At 29.9% G+C, this 17,298-nt stretch overlaps 1 protein-coding gene and 1 pseudogene across 1 annotated transcript in view; one reads left to right on the forward strand and one right to left on the reverse strand.

Moving 5' to 3' along the window:
- kel (kelch protein) overlaps positions 1-17,298 on the forward strand; it is a 32,514-nt gene that overhangs the window by 11,763 nt on the left and 3,453 nt on the right. The window contains exons 2-9 of the mRNA XM_067271285.1: positions 1,420-1,548; positions 1,635-1,860; positions 1,941-2,116; positions 2,351-2,447; positions 2,517-2,783; positions 9,695-9,910; positions 9,995-10,196; positions 10,334-10,603. Coding sequence (XP_067127386.1) covers positions 1,420-1,548; positions 1,635-1,860; positions 1,941-2,116; positions 2,351-2,447; positions 2,517-2,783; positions 9,695-9,910; positions 9,995-10,196; positions 10,334-10,603 — 1,583 coding nt within the window. The remainder of the gene's footprint in view (positions 1-1,419; positions 1,549-1,634; positions 1,861-1,940; positions 2,117-2,350; positions 2,448-2,516; positions 2,784-9,694; positions 9,911-9,994; positions 10,197-10,333; positions 10,604-17,298) is intronic.
- Positions 11,950-13,569, reverse strand: LOC136976047 (uncharacterized; annotated as a pseudogene).

Consider the following 17,298-nt stretch of genomic DNA (forward strand, 5'->3'; position numbering starts at 1 on the left):
AAACAATTAAGCTTATAGAACTTTATTAATTAATAAAAAGAAAAAAAATGCTTTCATTGATTAATTCTTAAAAATTTAAATTTTTAAAATAATTTTATACTTCAATTATACTTTGCATTAATTATTTCTATGTTTGATAGTTATGAAAGCATTGATTATATACTGTATACAATATTTTAACAAATCTATATTTGTCTTTAACTGAAGATGTTAATCCAATATTTAACCTTACATAACTGTAATTTTAATCCACAATATACTCTATGGCTTCTTAATCTAATTAGACAGTTATATATATATATATATATATATATATATATATATATATAAATATAAAAATCACTTCAGTGATTGAAAAATAACACTAAATATAAAATTTAATGAAAGTGATTATAACTCTTTTCCCATTGTAAACACTTAAAATTTTTTTATGAAGTTGTTTTGTAATTATTGTCCCATTTAGATAAATATGGACTCTATCCTAAATCAGTAATGTTTTAATGTAATGTTGAGAACTGCTGGTTGTTTGGTGTGTAAATAAGTTGTGAAATAGCTTTCGACATTTTCAGATATATTTTTATATAAGAAAATTTGTGTTAAATATATATTTATATGTATTAAGAGATAATTTTCTACATTTTTTGTGCTCACAAATTATGTGGTACTAGTATATCATAGTTTTTGGCCAGTTTTGATTCAGTAATAGTGTTCATTACTGTAGGTGTAGAAATGACAAATAAATGAAGCAATATTACAGTTGGGAAAGAAATGAATTTTTTCTTGAAGTTATCTAATTACGTATATTAATTCTTTAGATAAATATATCACAAATATCTGCAATATTTAGAATTATTTAAAATATTAATCAACAAACTTAAATTTTAAAATTAAGGTTAAATTGTGCCCATTTATTACATGTTTATAGATTAATTTTTTTTGTATAATTTTTTAAAAAATTATTTACATGTTTATTATTTAATAAAATTTCTCCTAAATTGTAAAATAAAATATATTTTTTTAAGTTGAAATTCATTTTCAATGTGTCCAATAAGATTATTGACCTAATTCTTTCATCCTTGAAATTAGATTTTACTAATTGGTTTAAAAAGAAGAAAAAATGAGTGTCACTGTCATTTATTTTAAATGTTACAGAGTAAATAGTACATTAACATTTTTTTCTTAAATTCTCCAGTTTATTTATTTTATTAATTAAAAAAAAAGGAGGAAAACAAATTTAGAAAAAAATTACAAAAAAAAGATAACTTTCAAAACTAGTTTATTACAAAATGTGTTCCAGTTTTACTAAATTGTACTTGGTAACATTTATAAAAAATAATAGAATTTTATAGTTTAGAATTGTACATGTATTCATAAAATTCTGGTGTATGTGAACATTTGGATTTTATTTTATTTTTCTAGTTCAGAAGAGTCAAAATCCAGAATGATGGATTTCACCCGTTCTCGTTATGCAGGAACGGGTGATAAACCACCTTACAAGAATGTTCACCATACTCAGAAAGCTTTTGAAGTTATGAGTATATTGAGGAAGTAAGAGTTGCTTTTATTCATTTACATTTGTTGTTGTCTCTACTTTTATATCTCAGGAAAATAATAAATAAAAAATATCTTTAAAGGCAGAACTTGCTTTGTGATGTTACGTTGGTTGCAGACAGTGCTGAAATACCGGCACACAAAATGGTACTCGCTTCGTGTAGTCCTTATTTTTATGCCATGTTCACAGGATTTACTGAGAGCAAGGCAGATAAAATTACTATTCAGGGTGTCGATGGTCAGGCTTTGCAGCTGCTTATTGATTATGTGTATTCTGCAGAAATACAAGTCACCGAAGATAATGTACAGGTATTTATTTTTTTCTAATTTCTTTGACTGGAAATTCCAAATTTATGATGATGATTAATTGTTGGTGATTTATACTATAGGTTTTGTTGCCAGCAGCCAATTTGCTGCAGTTAACGGACGTACGTGATGCATGTTGTGATTTCTTGCAAGCGCAGCTACATCCTTCTAACTGTCTTGGAATACGTGCATTTGCTGATTTACACAGTTGTCTAGAATTGCTGAGTTATGCTGAAGCTTACACAGAGCAACACTTTGTGTAATAGTTGATTTTCTTTCTTGTGGTATTTGAATGAGAACTAACGGAAGCGTTTGATGTATGTAAAATTTTCTAAAATAGGCTCAGAGATTAAGTCTTGGAAAGACGTAAACTTTAAAATTTAAAAATTATCTATTGTGACGTGGAAATATATATATATATATATATAATTTTGTAGAAAAATTGAAGAAAAAATATGTGATATCAGTTGCTTATATAAATTTTTTCCTTCAGAGAGGTTGTGGAAAGTGAAGAATTTTTAGCTCTCTCACCTGCTCAGGTTTGCAAATTAATCTCTAGTGACAGGTTAGCTGTGCCTTCTGAGGAAAAGGTATTTAAGAGAATTATCATTGTGTTCAAAAAAAGATATTAGCATTTATTTATCATAATTTTTTAACAGGTGTTTGAAGCAGTGATGGCATGGGTAAATCATGATTTGGATAATAGGCAAGAAGATCTAGCACAGCTAATGGAAAATGTCCGACTTCCTTTATTATCTCAGGAATATTTAGTACAAAGAGTAGAAGAGGAACCTTTGTTGAAATCAAATCATTTATGTAAAGATTATCTTATAGAGGCTATGAAGTATCATTTATTGAAAGGAGAACAAAAGTTAATGTATAAAACGCCACGTACTAAACCTAGAACTCCTATTGGTAGGCCAAAAGTAAGTCATTCAATTAATACAGTATATGTAGTTTAGACTTTAACTCTATTCTATTTTTTTTTTTTTTTTTTTAGCTTATTGTAAATCCTTCATATAGTTAACTGATTGAAAAATAATTGATACAAGTAATGCAGCTTCTAGAAACAATTTTAAAATTTGTAACAATACCAGATAAATTGTATTATATATTGATATTTATTAGAATAAACACTATATTTTCTCAGTTCTAAGATACATTTTTTTTTCTTTCTTGTTTGAAATAGACACACGCTAACAATTGATGGCATTTTTCATTTGTAGTTTAAACTTTTTTTTTTAATGTTTACAATGTCTTTAAAATAATATTATAGTATTGCATTAAAATGAAAAGTTACTGTATGTCCAAAACATCATGGAGAGTTACTGAGCATTATTACATTATATATATATATTGTTTTCTAGTTTGTTGTTATTTAACAACTAGAAAACCCAACAATTCAATTAATGTTAAATCACTCAAAATTAAAATTAAAAATTTTTTAAAAGCAGGTTAATTTATAAAACAAAAATTAATAAAATTACTAAAAGAATTAAAATAAATTTAAATTTGATTATCTTTTGTGAGAAACAATTTCTATAGTTAGTTATGTTGCAAAAGAAAAAAGTTGCAATTAATTAAAAAAGTCATAAGGATTCAAAAAATGCAGGCAAAATTAAATAAATAAATAAAAAATAATTATAAAAACTAAATTAATGTTAAATGATTTAAACCTAAAAATTTATTAAAATCAAAAATAATTACATAATTAAAACTCTGGTCTTTACACTGAAACCAAATTAAAAATAAAATCAAAATTAATTAACATTACAATTGAAAATTAAAACATTTTAAAAAACCATATAAAAGTTGTTTTGAAATTTTCAAATTGTAAATTAAATTAGTTTTTATTAAATTTACATTATTTTTGTGTGGCAGTGTATATATATATATATATATATACACTGCCACACAAATACAGTAGAGCATCGATTATCCGACTTAATTGGGGACTGGGGTTGGTCGGATAACCGAAAAGTATGAAAAAATACATTATTAGTATAGTGTATTAGGCCTGGTTTAAATACTAGCCTCCCTTTCATGGTTGAGCCAGTGCTGCCAGCTAAAACATGCAAAAATTTAACAAAAATAGTATTAAAGTAGCCTAGACATAACCAAATATTGTATGCCACATCACTAGCGGACATTTGAATTTGCCGACTAGAACGCGGTCGGTTAACCGATAAGTCGGTTAATCAGGGGTCGGATAATCGATGCTCTACTGTGTATATATATATATATATATAGATAAAAAATTTTAAAAGTATTATAAAGATTTCATTTTATTTTTTATATGTGTATTCTGTATATAACTAAAGGTTATTATTCAAAAATCAAACTTAAAGAATTGTTGCTAAGGGAGCAAACAAATAGCTGTCTCTTCAACTCCTAGTCTGATTTAAAAGTGAAACCTTTTCATGTCTCCTATCCCTATGCAAAGACCTTCTCTCCCCTTTGTTAACCCTTTGCACAAATTAATGCCAAGTTCATGGGAAGTTAGTGGGTGGTCCTTTCAAGAAAAGAATTGAAGACCCCACAGACAACCCAGTGTGACCTACTTACATGCTGCTTCTTTGTAAAGTGTTGGTTTCAGTTTTGGTGAGGATGGAACATTTTGCTCTTAATATATATGCAGACTAGAATATGTGCACATTAATTTTAATGGATGTTTTTAAATAAAAGGTTTCTGTGTGTGTTGTATTTTCATATATATGTATATGAGGGTGAAAGTGTTGTTTTATATTGTTGTTGTTACAATTTCAATTAACCTGTCAGCATTTAATATTTTAATATAATTATAAATTCACTTGTATTTTATGAAACCATCCTTTTCTGTATTTCTGAATTATTAAACACTAGTTTTATAGTGTATTTTGAAGACACCTGGCAAGTTTTTCATCAATTATCTTTATTTAGTTGAGTTGAGTCTGAGTCAACTCAACTAAATAAAGATAATTGATGAAAAACTTGCCAGGTGTCTTCGAAATACACTATAAAACTAGTGTTTATAATTCAAAATTATAAATTCACTTGAAAAACTAGAGAAAAAGTAAGATGTTTCAACAAGAAGTTTGATGAGTAAAACACTTACTTCAAGTGTCAGCTGATATGTAAATTGTCCATTTTTGTTAGTTAAGTAGGATTGCTGCTGCATAAATTATATTGAAATAATACCACCTTTTTTATTATTATAAGATACAGTTATAAGAAATTGAAATTTTAGATATTTTTTATGGAGGGAAAACATTTAAAATAATAATCAATTTTATTAAGTATTGTTAAATAACAATAAGTTGGAATGCATATAACATGAAATAGGTAAAGTTTTGCAGCTGTTTCCATACTATTCTGTACATACAAGAACTTTTCATTTTTAAAGATACATTATCATAACTTGAAGGCATTTTAAATGTTAAAAAGACACTCAAATGTTTTTTACCAGTGAAGTTGATTAGAATTGATGGCTTTGAGAAACAAAGTTTGAACAGTATTTGACCAGTATTGACAAACTAAAAGATTAGATTTGTGAGTGCATTCAGGAGATTCTGAGAGCTATATTGCACTGAATTATATTATATTTTCTTACCATGCTAAATGATTGTATCAATGCCAATGGTGGACACTTACCTAATGTCATTTTCAAGTAGTAATGTTTTACATTAATTCTCTATAAAAAGTGTAATACATTAGAGTGCCGTTAATCGGAACCCCGGTAATTGGAATCGCCGGTAATTGGAACGATTTTCAGTCAGACTTTGTCGTGCTGAATTGAACGTTTTTGATACTAGATTTACTTCTAAAGTATAATTTTTATGTTTTTATATTCTTCAGTATATTTATTTTGTTTGTACAAAATGAAGAAACAATTTTTAACGATACGATAGCCTCGATTATTATTATAAAAATTTTTGTTAGGCTTAAAATCGACGAAAATTCAACACGAAGCGACACACAATGGAGAAAAATTCAACATGAAGCGACACGCAACGGAGAAAAATTTGAACATCGGACAGGTTAATATATTTTTTGTACATAATTGGTAATCAGAACAAATCACTAATCTGAACAACCCTAGTCCTCAATTGATTCGGATTAACAACTCTCTACTGTATATCAGTTTGAAATAATAAACATTTACTTTTTTCTGAAATATTCTTTATTTTAGAAAATGGTCAGGTGTTTCTAGTATATATAAAGATTCAAATTACATCTTACAAAGTGAAAGACAATAACCTCTTTATTTGTGCATGTATTAATTGCATATAATAATACAAATTAATACATGATGAATTACTTATCACTTTAACCAAACACCTATTATTTCAATAAAGTCAAAAAGCAATATGTGTAAGACAGTATAAGATTCTATATACAGTAAGATCCCGCTTAACGCTGGGGATACATTCCTAGACGACAAAGCGCTAAGCAAAACAGCATTAAATGTGGTCATTTTAACACAGAGTAAATAGGGAAAGGGAAACATGCAACCAAAAATAAACAGACTTTAAGTTATTTTTATATTAATTTACACAATAGTATATGTTAAATAACACATAAACAAAGGCACACAGAAATGTAAAGTTCATTTTTTTGTGATAAGGACCTGGCTCTTCTGAAATCTTGTTTTTTTTTTTTTTTTTTTTTTTTGCAATGAAGTTGTCTAGTATCATTTGTTGCTTTCTTTTTCTTTCCTCGAGCAAATGTCGCTAGCAGGAGATTCACCCAAAACACCTTGTCTTGTTTTTGCACTCCTTTCAAAATCTAGATCATTTGCTACAATTTGATCAACAATTTTGGTTATCATTACCAAACTTTTACTAAGGAAATCTGTAGAGAAATCTTTTGGGTTCTTCGTTTTTAGAATCACAATTTTCCAGTTCTACATGAATTCCTTGTTCTGCCAGTTCTTGAAGGTCATCGTTCGTAAGGCTCTCACCAGAAACCTGCAATTCCTCAGTATCCTGCTCATCTACATCTCCTAGTCCTGATGTATTGATAGGTTGACCGAATTTTAACCTAATCAATACAGTGAGCTCTTCTCGTTGAGAATTCCTGGATACCTTTGACCATACTACCTTCTTCCACACTCCATTCATGCATTTATCAGTTAATTCATGCCAAGCAAAGTTGATATTGCCTATGGCATCCATAATGTTATATTTTTTTCCAAAATTGCACCAAACAAACATAGATTTAAGGAAAGTGCAGCACTACAACAAATTGCCACCTTTTGCTGATCGGTTCGTGTTTGAGAATACTCGTATTATATACAAATCAATGAAATGCAGAGATAATTTGAATCAGCGTAAATTTTGAGCTTTTTTACTTTTTTTTAGGCTTTGAGCAGACCACATTATATCAAATCAGCGTTAAGTGGTATCTTACTTTATATATATGTACTGTACATATTTACCTACTTTAAAATTTAAGAAATTAATACATTCCTTTTTGAATTTTTGACATTTGGATATTTATATTGTTTATGTCTTATTTCATAGGATTGCAAAAAAAATGGAATTATAAAATTAGAGGATACTAAGATGGAATTTATATGAAAAATAGCAAAATATATATAAATGATCTATAAAAATAACAAGACAATATTGAATAAACTAAGAATTATTCAAATATTTAAATAAAACTTCAAATAACAAATTAAGCCTAATCATTTTGTTAACTAAATATCAGAACATAAAGACTAAATTTGCTATAAAAAAAATGAATTATATTTCAAGAGGGAGAGAAAAAAAAATCAAGATACACTGTTTAAAACATTTCTAAATAACTTGAGATTGGTGTTTGTTGGAGAATAGTACAGAATAGATAAATCCTGAACTATTCTCCAGGAAAGATGAAGATAGAATGACAACTACAGTTACATGTGATTAATAAATATTTATAATACAGTAAAATTTTCTGTTGTGGAGAATGTCAAGTATCCTTTCAATTGACAACTTTCTGAATTTCATGTCTAAAATAAGACAATGTTAAATAAACTTTATTTGAAAGCTTTTATAAACTTTAGTAAAATAATTTATATTAATTATTATAGTTATAGTGAAAAGTCATTTATAATGAAAGTATTGATTTTTATTTTGTTAAAAATTATTCTATTATATAGTGCATATTTGTATACAGGAGTCATTTTATGTCATGACAATAATAGTTTTTTTTCAAATATATGACAGATTTGTGAAAATAAAAAATGAGAATTTAATCAGCATTATATTACAAAATTTTTCACACAAATTTAAAAAATATAGTTACAATAGACCTGTCACAGTGATGATGTGAAGTTGACGCTGCACAGACACTCAGTCAGAAATGAAAAAGCTGTAAAGATTAGGCTTTGGCAGCATAATTTTATTTTCCTATTTTGTGTTTTGTATCATTATGCAATGCTAATTAAATGTATATTTGTGACAAAGAACATTCAAACTGAACATGACCAGTGAAAAGATGTAAATAAACTATATTTTACTAGTTTGCATATTATTAGCATATAGTATTTTAGTACCTAGTGTATTGGTGGTTGTGGAATATATTTGTAGTCAGTAAGTTAAAATCCTGCAACTCAGAAAAACTGCATTTGGCTTACTAGAAGTCTACAAAGTGCACTTGTGGCTTGTCCAGAGAAAAGTTGTACATTGCTGTCTATATCAAGCAATCTCTGTTATAAGCCTTTAGCAATCAAAGCTTTGAATTTATCCAAAAGCACAACAGAATCTCACATGTTAATGCTCCTGTTCACATAATATTTAGCCCAGATAAAGCACTGTCTGTGCATTTTACTTGTCAGAAATGACTTCTTACGTGGATAGTAGGCTTTTAAACCCATGTTGCACAAGTGACATTGTACAGTTAATATTCTGCTGTTTTTACTTTAAATTTAGTTTGGAAGAATTAGCAGTAGGTGCATATGCTGATAATAGCTCTTTATTCTAGGACAACATAGGCACACATTTCTTGATCCAGTGTTTCTTTTCATGTTGCCATGTTTATATAACAAGTGCACAGTTGGTGTTTGATGACAATACAATCTTTGTACTATTTCACAAGATAAACCTTCAGCATTCAAAGCAATAATTATGAACTTTTAACACAGTGTTAACTGTTGAAAACTATTTTGTTTATAAAAGCATGTTGCCTTCACATAGGTTTTTATATCTCGTATATTAATCAATATCAATGGTTTTTAAATCAATGGATGATATAGTCACTGGCAACATTATAGCAGTAGGCTTTGTCAGCTGGCAAAATGTGTTTTTGTGTTTAGGATGTCATGAATGATGCAATTTTTGTTTCTTGCAGGTCTACAGAAAAATGATAATTTAATTTTAAAATATAAATACATTTTTATAGGATTTTGAATGATATAGTTTCCTTGCAGCTATTGTACATTATTGAAATGTACTATGGGAAAGAAATATTTTATTTAAAAATATAAGACTGATGTTACATGAGCTTTTTCACATGTTTTTTGTTTGCTTTCTGATCAGGTATTAATTTTTATATTTAATTTTTTGAAAATGAAAATAAATTGTAACAAGTTGCTTTTGTCTCCAACACAATGACATTGTTTGATATTATTCTTCTGTTGGTTAACTTCTTTTTTTTGGCATTTGCTGTTGCAGCAAGAGTCAAGCTCAGTTTGACTTGTCAACACAATACTTTTTATCATGACATAATTTCCTAATGGCAACTACATCATGCAATTACTACTTGCAATGGAATCTGTCATAACATGAACCAGTCTTTAGTGTTTTAGATTTCTGTATATGTTATTGAATCATGCATAAATTATTTTCCTATAAATAGAAAATTTCTTTGACAGATTTTACTGGTTGTTGGTGGACAAGCACCTAAAGCAATAAGGAGTGTTGAGTGTTATGATTTTAAGGATGAAAGGTGGTATCAATTAGCAGAACTACCCACTAGGCGGTGTCGTGCAGGTCTTGCTGTTTTAAATGGCTTTATCTATGCTGTAGGTGGCTTTAATGGATCTCTTCGTGTAAGAACGGTAGATATGTATGATCCTTTTAGAGATCAGGTATGTATTATTACATTTAATGAGTTAAATACAGTTAGATTTTTTATTCTACAATTTAATTTATATAAATTTATTTCCATGCAGTGGTCACAAGCACCTAGCATGGAAGCTCGGAGGAGTACGTTAGGTGTTGCCGTACTTAATAATCTGATTTATGCAGTTGGTGGTTTTGATGGATCAACTGGTCTTAACAGTGCAGAAATGTTTGATATGAGAACGGGTGAATGGAGAATGATAGCACCGATGAGCACCAGGAGAAGTAGTGTTGGTGTAGGAGTCTTAAATGGTATTTAACTCTTTTACTAATAAAATTTGACAATATAAAATAAAAATATTCTGTTGTAAAACTTTTAATTTTTTGAAATTCTAAATTTTAACATTTATCTGTATAGGTATAGTACATAACATGATCGTGTTTTACAGGATTTTTGTATGCTGTTGGAGGATATGATGGTGCATCTCGGCAATGTTTGAGTTCTGTTGAATGTTACAATTCTGAAACTGATACTTGGAGTCTCATAGCAGAAATGTCTGCCCGTAGAAGTGGTGCAGGTGTTGGTGTTCTTGATGGTCTTCTGTATGCAGTAGGTGGTCACGATGGACCATTAGTGAGAAAAAGTGTAGAATGCTATAATCCAGAAACTAATTGTTGGACTCCTGTTGCTGACATGGTCATGTGCAGAAGAAATGCTGGTGAGTAATTCATAATAATTTTAGACTGAATGTGATTTTTTTTTAATCAATTTCATAAATAAATAAGATTTACTACAGACTAAAACTATCATTTTATATATATACCAATATTTAAATTCTTCAAATTAAGATGAAATAATAATAGCACTTTGTACTGAATTCAGATAACCATGAATCACTGTTAACATCTTATATTAAATTATTGTTTTAAAATACAGTTGAACCTGTCTGTCTAAAACATATTTATCTCAAAAAACCTCTTTATCTTGAAATTTATTTTTTTTCCCTGAACTTTCAGACTAAATTTAATATATTTACCACGTTTATCTCAATAATTTTCTCTCAAAACCTCTCTATTTCAAATTATGGACTGAAGTGTCGATTACAAATTCAAAGCTCTGCAACTACATTTTTGTAGCATAAATTGTAATTGAGAAACATCTCTTTCAATATAGTACATAGCCAATTAAAGAAAAGCTTTGTAACTGTGACTTTGACTTGTGTCTTATTGGTTGAAGAAAGTCAGGCATCAGAAACTATTGAGATTTGTATTAGGATAAAACCCCCCCAGACCAGGATTGGCCAACATACAACCCGTGGGCCAGATCCAGCTCGCGTAATGGGTTTATGCAGCCCGCGATTAATTTTTCAATATTAGCTACTTAACTTCCAATAATTGGTTGAATGGATGATTTGCGATACTTCTTCATTTTTAAAAAAAATTCCATTGTAGAGATTTACAACTTTTGTATTTGTCTGTTATAAATTTACACTATTTGAAGAACGAAAGACCTCCACAGTCGCTGAAACTCATCTGCCATTTCGCCATGTCACTCTGTTTATGCTGACGTGTGACGCACAGTGCCACCTGCCTGTCAACTTTTTTTCAGTGTATTTGTATTTAACATGATTTAATTTTAATATTATGTTCGGCTCATGAAATTTTTCTTTTCAATTCGGCCCGGGGGCAAAAGCTGTTGGCCACCCCTGCTCCAGACAATACTCTCTGTGAAAAAACTTCCTGGAATATAATCCCTGAATAAAAACTCTTGTGTTGAGAAACCCTTCAGGACAATATTGCCTCTGTGTAAAAATAAAAGCTCCTCCTGAAACTAAGAGTTTCTTTGAAATTTATTTAATACAAAAATTGCTGATAAATTTTTAAATAATAGTGAAAGTTAATATGCAAATTTCAGTGAAACAAATTTTCAATTATAGTCATTTATACAGTCATTAAAATATTGAAATTTCTGATAAAAATTGCAATTTAATATTATTATTTACATAATATCAGTTAGAGAGCAAGATTGTGTGCTATCCCATGTAGATAATCCATAATATTGTAATTACAGTAGCTGCGAATAATGGTAAGAATTCTGTGCATTTGAATCAGCATATTTCCTTCTTGGAGCTTGTGATGGATGACCATCCAGAATTTGATTGAAGTAAACTTGTAATGCTTGTTCTCTTTGAAGAAATTCAGTGAATTTCCAAATGGTGAGATGGAAACATCCATAGTTGGACTGAAAACTTCTGTGCCATCCTTCTGCTAAATTGTTTGTTTTTGATAATTTATCTTTGGATCGTTGATACATATTCCACAACTCAATGGCATATGTTGGTTGCTGTTGTCCATGATGTTGTGGTCTTCCAATATAGGAATCTTTAAACTAATCTACAACTGGTGTAATTTTTTCAGGTAGAAATTCTGACAATTCATCAAAACCACTAACAGTTTCATGTCAGCACAAATGCAAGAGCTTGGATCGAAGTCAGAATCGTCTTGATAACGTTGTTGCAAACCATTCTCTTGAATCTTCCAGTAAATGTTCTGACTTAGATGAAAGAAACATCCTTTAATTTCACAGTCTGGGAATACTGTTTTTAAACTGTTTATAACTGCCTATTCAAAATCAATCATTATACTTGTTTGCTTCAAATTGACATTCAGCATTGTTAATTTATTAAACAGTTCAATATATGTATCCGGATAAAAACAAAACCTTTAAATACCAGTAACAGAACTTTAATGAATTTAAAGTTCTATTACTTGCATTTAAAGGTTTAACAAATTTAACAAACTTAAACATATTGAAGTTAAGACCATTTACAAAAAATATACATTTTTGAGTCTTATCTTTATCCATTAACAACAACCACAGAAATAACAGTTAAATTGGCTTGAAGAAAAACTTCATTAAAAAGACAAATAATAATAGATAAAAATTCACAAATTAAAAACGATATCAAACATCAGCCTTTTTTGGAGGATCTGATGTTTTTACATTAAAAACAAAGGTACAGTACATTTCTCACCATACTATCAAGTCCTTAGCCTATTTATAACTGGTTCTAGCTCTCTAATGGTAGTTTTGAGTTTTCCACTTCATTTGGATATAATTACATTTTCATAATGTCTCAGGATATCTTCTATATTGACGTTAAGACTATTTACAAAAATATACATTTTCGAGTCTTTATCCATTACCATCTATATCTTTAACTGTTACGTCTGTGGTTGTGTTAATGGATAAAGATAAGACTTGAAAATGTATATTTTTGTAATGGTCTTAACTTCAATATAAAAGATATCCTGAGTCATCATGAAAATGTGAACTTAAACATATTTAAAGGTTTGTTTTTATTTGATTTCTCCAGTAATTTGAAAAGGGGATAGTTATAATTTATGTATCCTGAGTTTTGTTCTGCAGTGATGCATAAACACAGAATGGTTCATCCATTTACTAGGGCATGAATTGTATAAAGTTGAACAAAAAGTGCAGGAGCTGTTTTGAAAATCCCATCCAGAAACCAGTAAGGTGTTATTTCTAAAAGTCTAAGATTGTCATGTGTTCCAAAGATTAACATTCTGTTGTTATTGTTTAAACCGGAATTGAACAGAAGGAAATCTTGGCCATCATGTGTAACTTTGTAGCAATCTGGGATGATGATTTCATCAACATTCAGCGGAATAGGTCAGTGTTTCACAACCTTTTTCTATTCGTGGCACACCTATGACTTGACATGACTCAACACAGCACACCAAAATGTTATTCCCCTCAAAAACGTATGATATGATACGATACTATTAATAGAATTTTGTAATGCCATAAACCTATTATTATGTTTGGGTTTTGTGAGTTATACTTGGTTGACCAATGGCTGTGTAGTATGCCGGACCAGAGTCAAGGCATAGTAATTTCAAAACAAGACAAAAATTAAATAAGTGTGTCAGTGTGTGTCTGTATTCAGGAATTTCCTAATATGACATGTATTCAATATAGTGTTCTTTTGTAGTGTGATGTATACATTTCTATTCATTTGTAATGTACCCAGGCTTTTGTGTAGTGTGTGTGGTATGACACCTGTAGAGGAGAGAATGAGAGATACAATAAGCACCGTATTCATCCTCCACTGATGCCTTATTTCCTGGGCAAGTTCTGTGGGCTTGCTGACTTTTTTAGTGCATGTAATTTTTGTACATTGTGAGTTGTGAGTGTCTGGAACAGATATATCTATAATGTATGTGATTTTATTGTGTTTGTCAATGAGTGTGATGTCTGTCTGGGCTGTTGTGGTAAATTGTTTTGTGATTATAGCTCTGTCACACATTTTGTGCATGTTGTTTTCCAATACTGTCTGTTGAGTGTAGGTCTATTTGTAGTATGGTTTGTGGATGTCTAATAATTTGTGTTTCTTTGCAAGCCTTTGATGTATTTGCTACTTTAATTTACTAATTTGCTACTAGATAATTTACATAGAATAATCTCTCTGCCAAGAGCTTGCAACCAGAAGCGATGTGTTGTATGGTTTCTGGCATGATGTGACATTTTCTGCATGGGTCATTTGTGACTGCATCTTTGAGTATGTGTTTTCTGTAGTTTTTAGTATCTATGACCTGATCCTGTATGGCGATCATGAATCCTTCCGTCTCCCCAAAGAGGCATCCCCGAGCTAACCAGCTGTTTGACGCAGTTTTGTCAACAAATTTCTGGGCCAGGTCATAGGGATGCCTGCCATGGAGTGCCTTTAGAGCCCACGATTGCTTAACAGTGTCTATGCTATTTATATGTTGTGTTGTGTCCATACATTGTGAATGTAAATTTAATGGTGAATTATTTGAGTCTGCTAGAGTTACTGCTTTATGTAACTGATATTTCTTGTTTTTGTAGAAAAACTCTCGCAATGTCTGTATTTGTTTGTAGTGGAGGGTTAACTGTGTTGATCAAGCCATGTCTGCCATCTTTATCTTGCTTTCACTTATCATTGAAATAGCTTGTGTGACTATTTGCTGTTATGCTTCTTCAGTTTCTTCTGAGTCTTTTCATTTGTTGAACTACTTTGAGAACATTTTTTTGTGCTGGATCTGGACCATGAGAGTGATTGTTTAATTGTCCCACCAGCTTTTCCATGGATTTTAATTTTAGCTTTGCATTCAGCATTGTTATGCCTTCTTTCACATTCAAATGATACATCATCATTTGCCAAATTTTTATGCTTTACATAAACATAACTTTCAAAAAACACTTTCTCCTTTCCTTTATTAGATTTTACAAATTTCATCACATAATTTTATATATATATATATAAAATTTTATATGTGAGTTTTTTTCGAATTAAGAGTGCAAGTTTGAGTGATAATTAGCATATACTTGATTTAATCTACTGACATTTAAAACTGGGGTTTATTCTCTGGGGTTTAATATTCAAGAGTTATCGTTGGGAGGGGATTTTACCCATGGGGGTTTTTATCCAAGGGTTATTGTCCTAGAACTATTGACAACTGTTTCTGTTTAAGTATGTTAAAAATGTTTTATTTACAATAGCAATACAGTAAATATCTATATTAGGTATTTACCGTACTTGCTATTGTATTAATAAAAATACTGTAACTCCAGTCAAACTTATTAACCTATTACTGTTTATTATGTATCTCTATATCTCAAAACCTATCTCAAATTTTTTTTCTCATTTCCGAGAAATTTGAAATAGATGGGTTCAACTTTATTTTAGTCCTGTAATTGATGAGGTTCAGACCAAAAAAGTACATTTCTGCTATAAATCTTTTATCGGGAAAAGGTAAAAACTGATATCTTGCATTATATAAAGTATATTATTATTATTATGTTGTGAATGTCATTCTCAGCTGATACTGGTCCAAGTACTATGCCGTACTAAAGTTAAAGCATAGCTACCCAAACAAATATAACACTAAACCGTGTGTCAACAACTAGAACTTCCTAACAATGTCACATGTGTTCAAAATTGCAGCTTTCTGTAGTGCCATATATAGGTTTTTATTAAGGTTTAATGTTTCTAGACTTTTATGTAGTGTATGTGATATAACACCAGTGGGAGAGGACCACAGACACAATAAATACCTTATCCATCCTCCACATCTGTATTATTATGAATTAACATACAGTAGAGACCCACTAGTCCAAACACCACTAATCCAAACATGTTTCGTTTGGCAGAGAGGAAATTTTTTCTAACAAGAGGTCCACTTAGGAGTGTTCCCCTTTCTCATTCCTGAGTGAATCACATGAATAAGGCTTCGTCAAGCCTTGTCAAATCCTTTGAGGGCCTTTCTGTTTTGTCAATTTTCATCTGATTTTTCTGAAATAGAGGCACAAAACTGCTTGATCTTTGTACAGTTTTTTTTTCTAGTCGGTTATTGTTGCCTTGCCCACTCCAAACTCTACTGCCAATTTCATTGCAGTTTTACCCTTGTCTAGCCTTTTCAAAACATCAAGCTTATCTTTCAACGTACATGTTGTGTGATTCTGTTTCGTGGCCATTGTAGCAACAGACTAAATTAAACTAAAATAATGTAGAGCAAAGAGTACATGCAACATCCACAATTAATCGTGCTAACTCACACAGTAGCATCAATCATCTGATTAATATACAGTCCAGGATTCAAAAAACAATGTTTTTTACAGTTAAAATAATTTTAAGGTAAACAATGAAGGCAGGTTGCCATTTCAAAATTAGAAAACTTGTTTTTGTTAATTGTTTGCACTCTCCATTGAGTACAAGACATATGAAATAAAGGATGGGGTGATGTTAATGATGTTGGATCTATATAAACCAGACGTATTTTACTGCTTGCTTCTGCAGTATTTCAATTATTTGGCTAATCCAAACAGGGCTCAGTCCCAATTTGTTCAGACTAGTGGAACTCTACTGTATTAGACTACTTACTTTTATAAGGCTTCACAATCCAGAAATATATTACTATTATTGCTGAAATTAAACCAGAAATGGTGGAAATATTGCATTTTGATATGAACTATTTTTTTATTGTTTGGTTAAAACAATGCTATTAATTTCTACAGTTTTTTTTAAAATACATTTTAGTACTTACTCAACAAAAAACAAAACTTTAATAAACACAAATAAAACAATTGCATGCTTCTACAAGCGAGTCACAAGAGTTCATTTGAGGATTTAGTACTGTATAACTCAAAATTTGTATATGACAATTTTGTGCTTTTTGGTGAGATTTGGGTATACATTTCTGTAGGTTTTACTGAATATAACTCAATCCAGTTTAAAAAAAAGTTATTCCAAAATGGAAATATAATGTTTTATCTTGAACCTCCTCAATTGTTCTAGGGAATTTAATAACTTAGAAAGTATTAACTGTATTGGGTATGCCATTGTGTATATTTCGGTAATTCTGATTACTG

Source organism: Centruroides vittatus, unplaced genomic scaffold, assembly GCF_030686945.1.
Source record: "Centruroides vittatus isolate TY-2023 unplaced genomic scaffold, ASM3068694v2 contig_393, whole genome shotgun sequence".
Classification (NCBI taxonomy): domain Eukaryota; kingdom Metazoa; phylum Arthropoda; class Arachnida; order Scorpiones; family Buthidae; genus Centruroides; species Centruroides vittatus.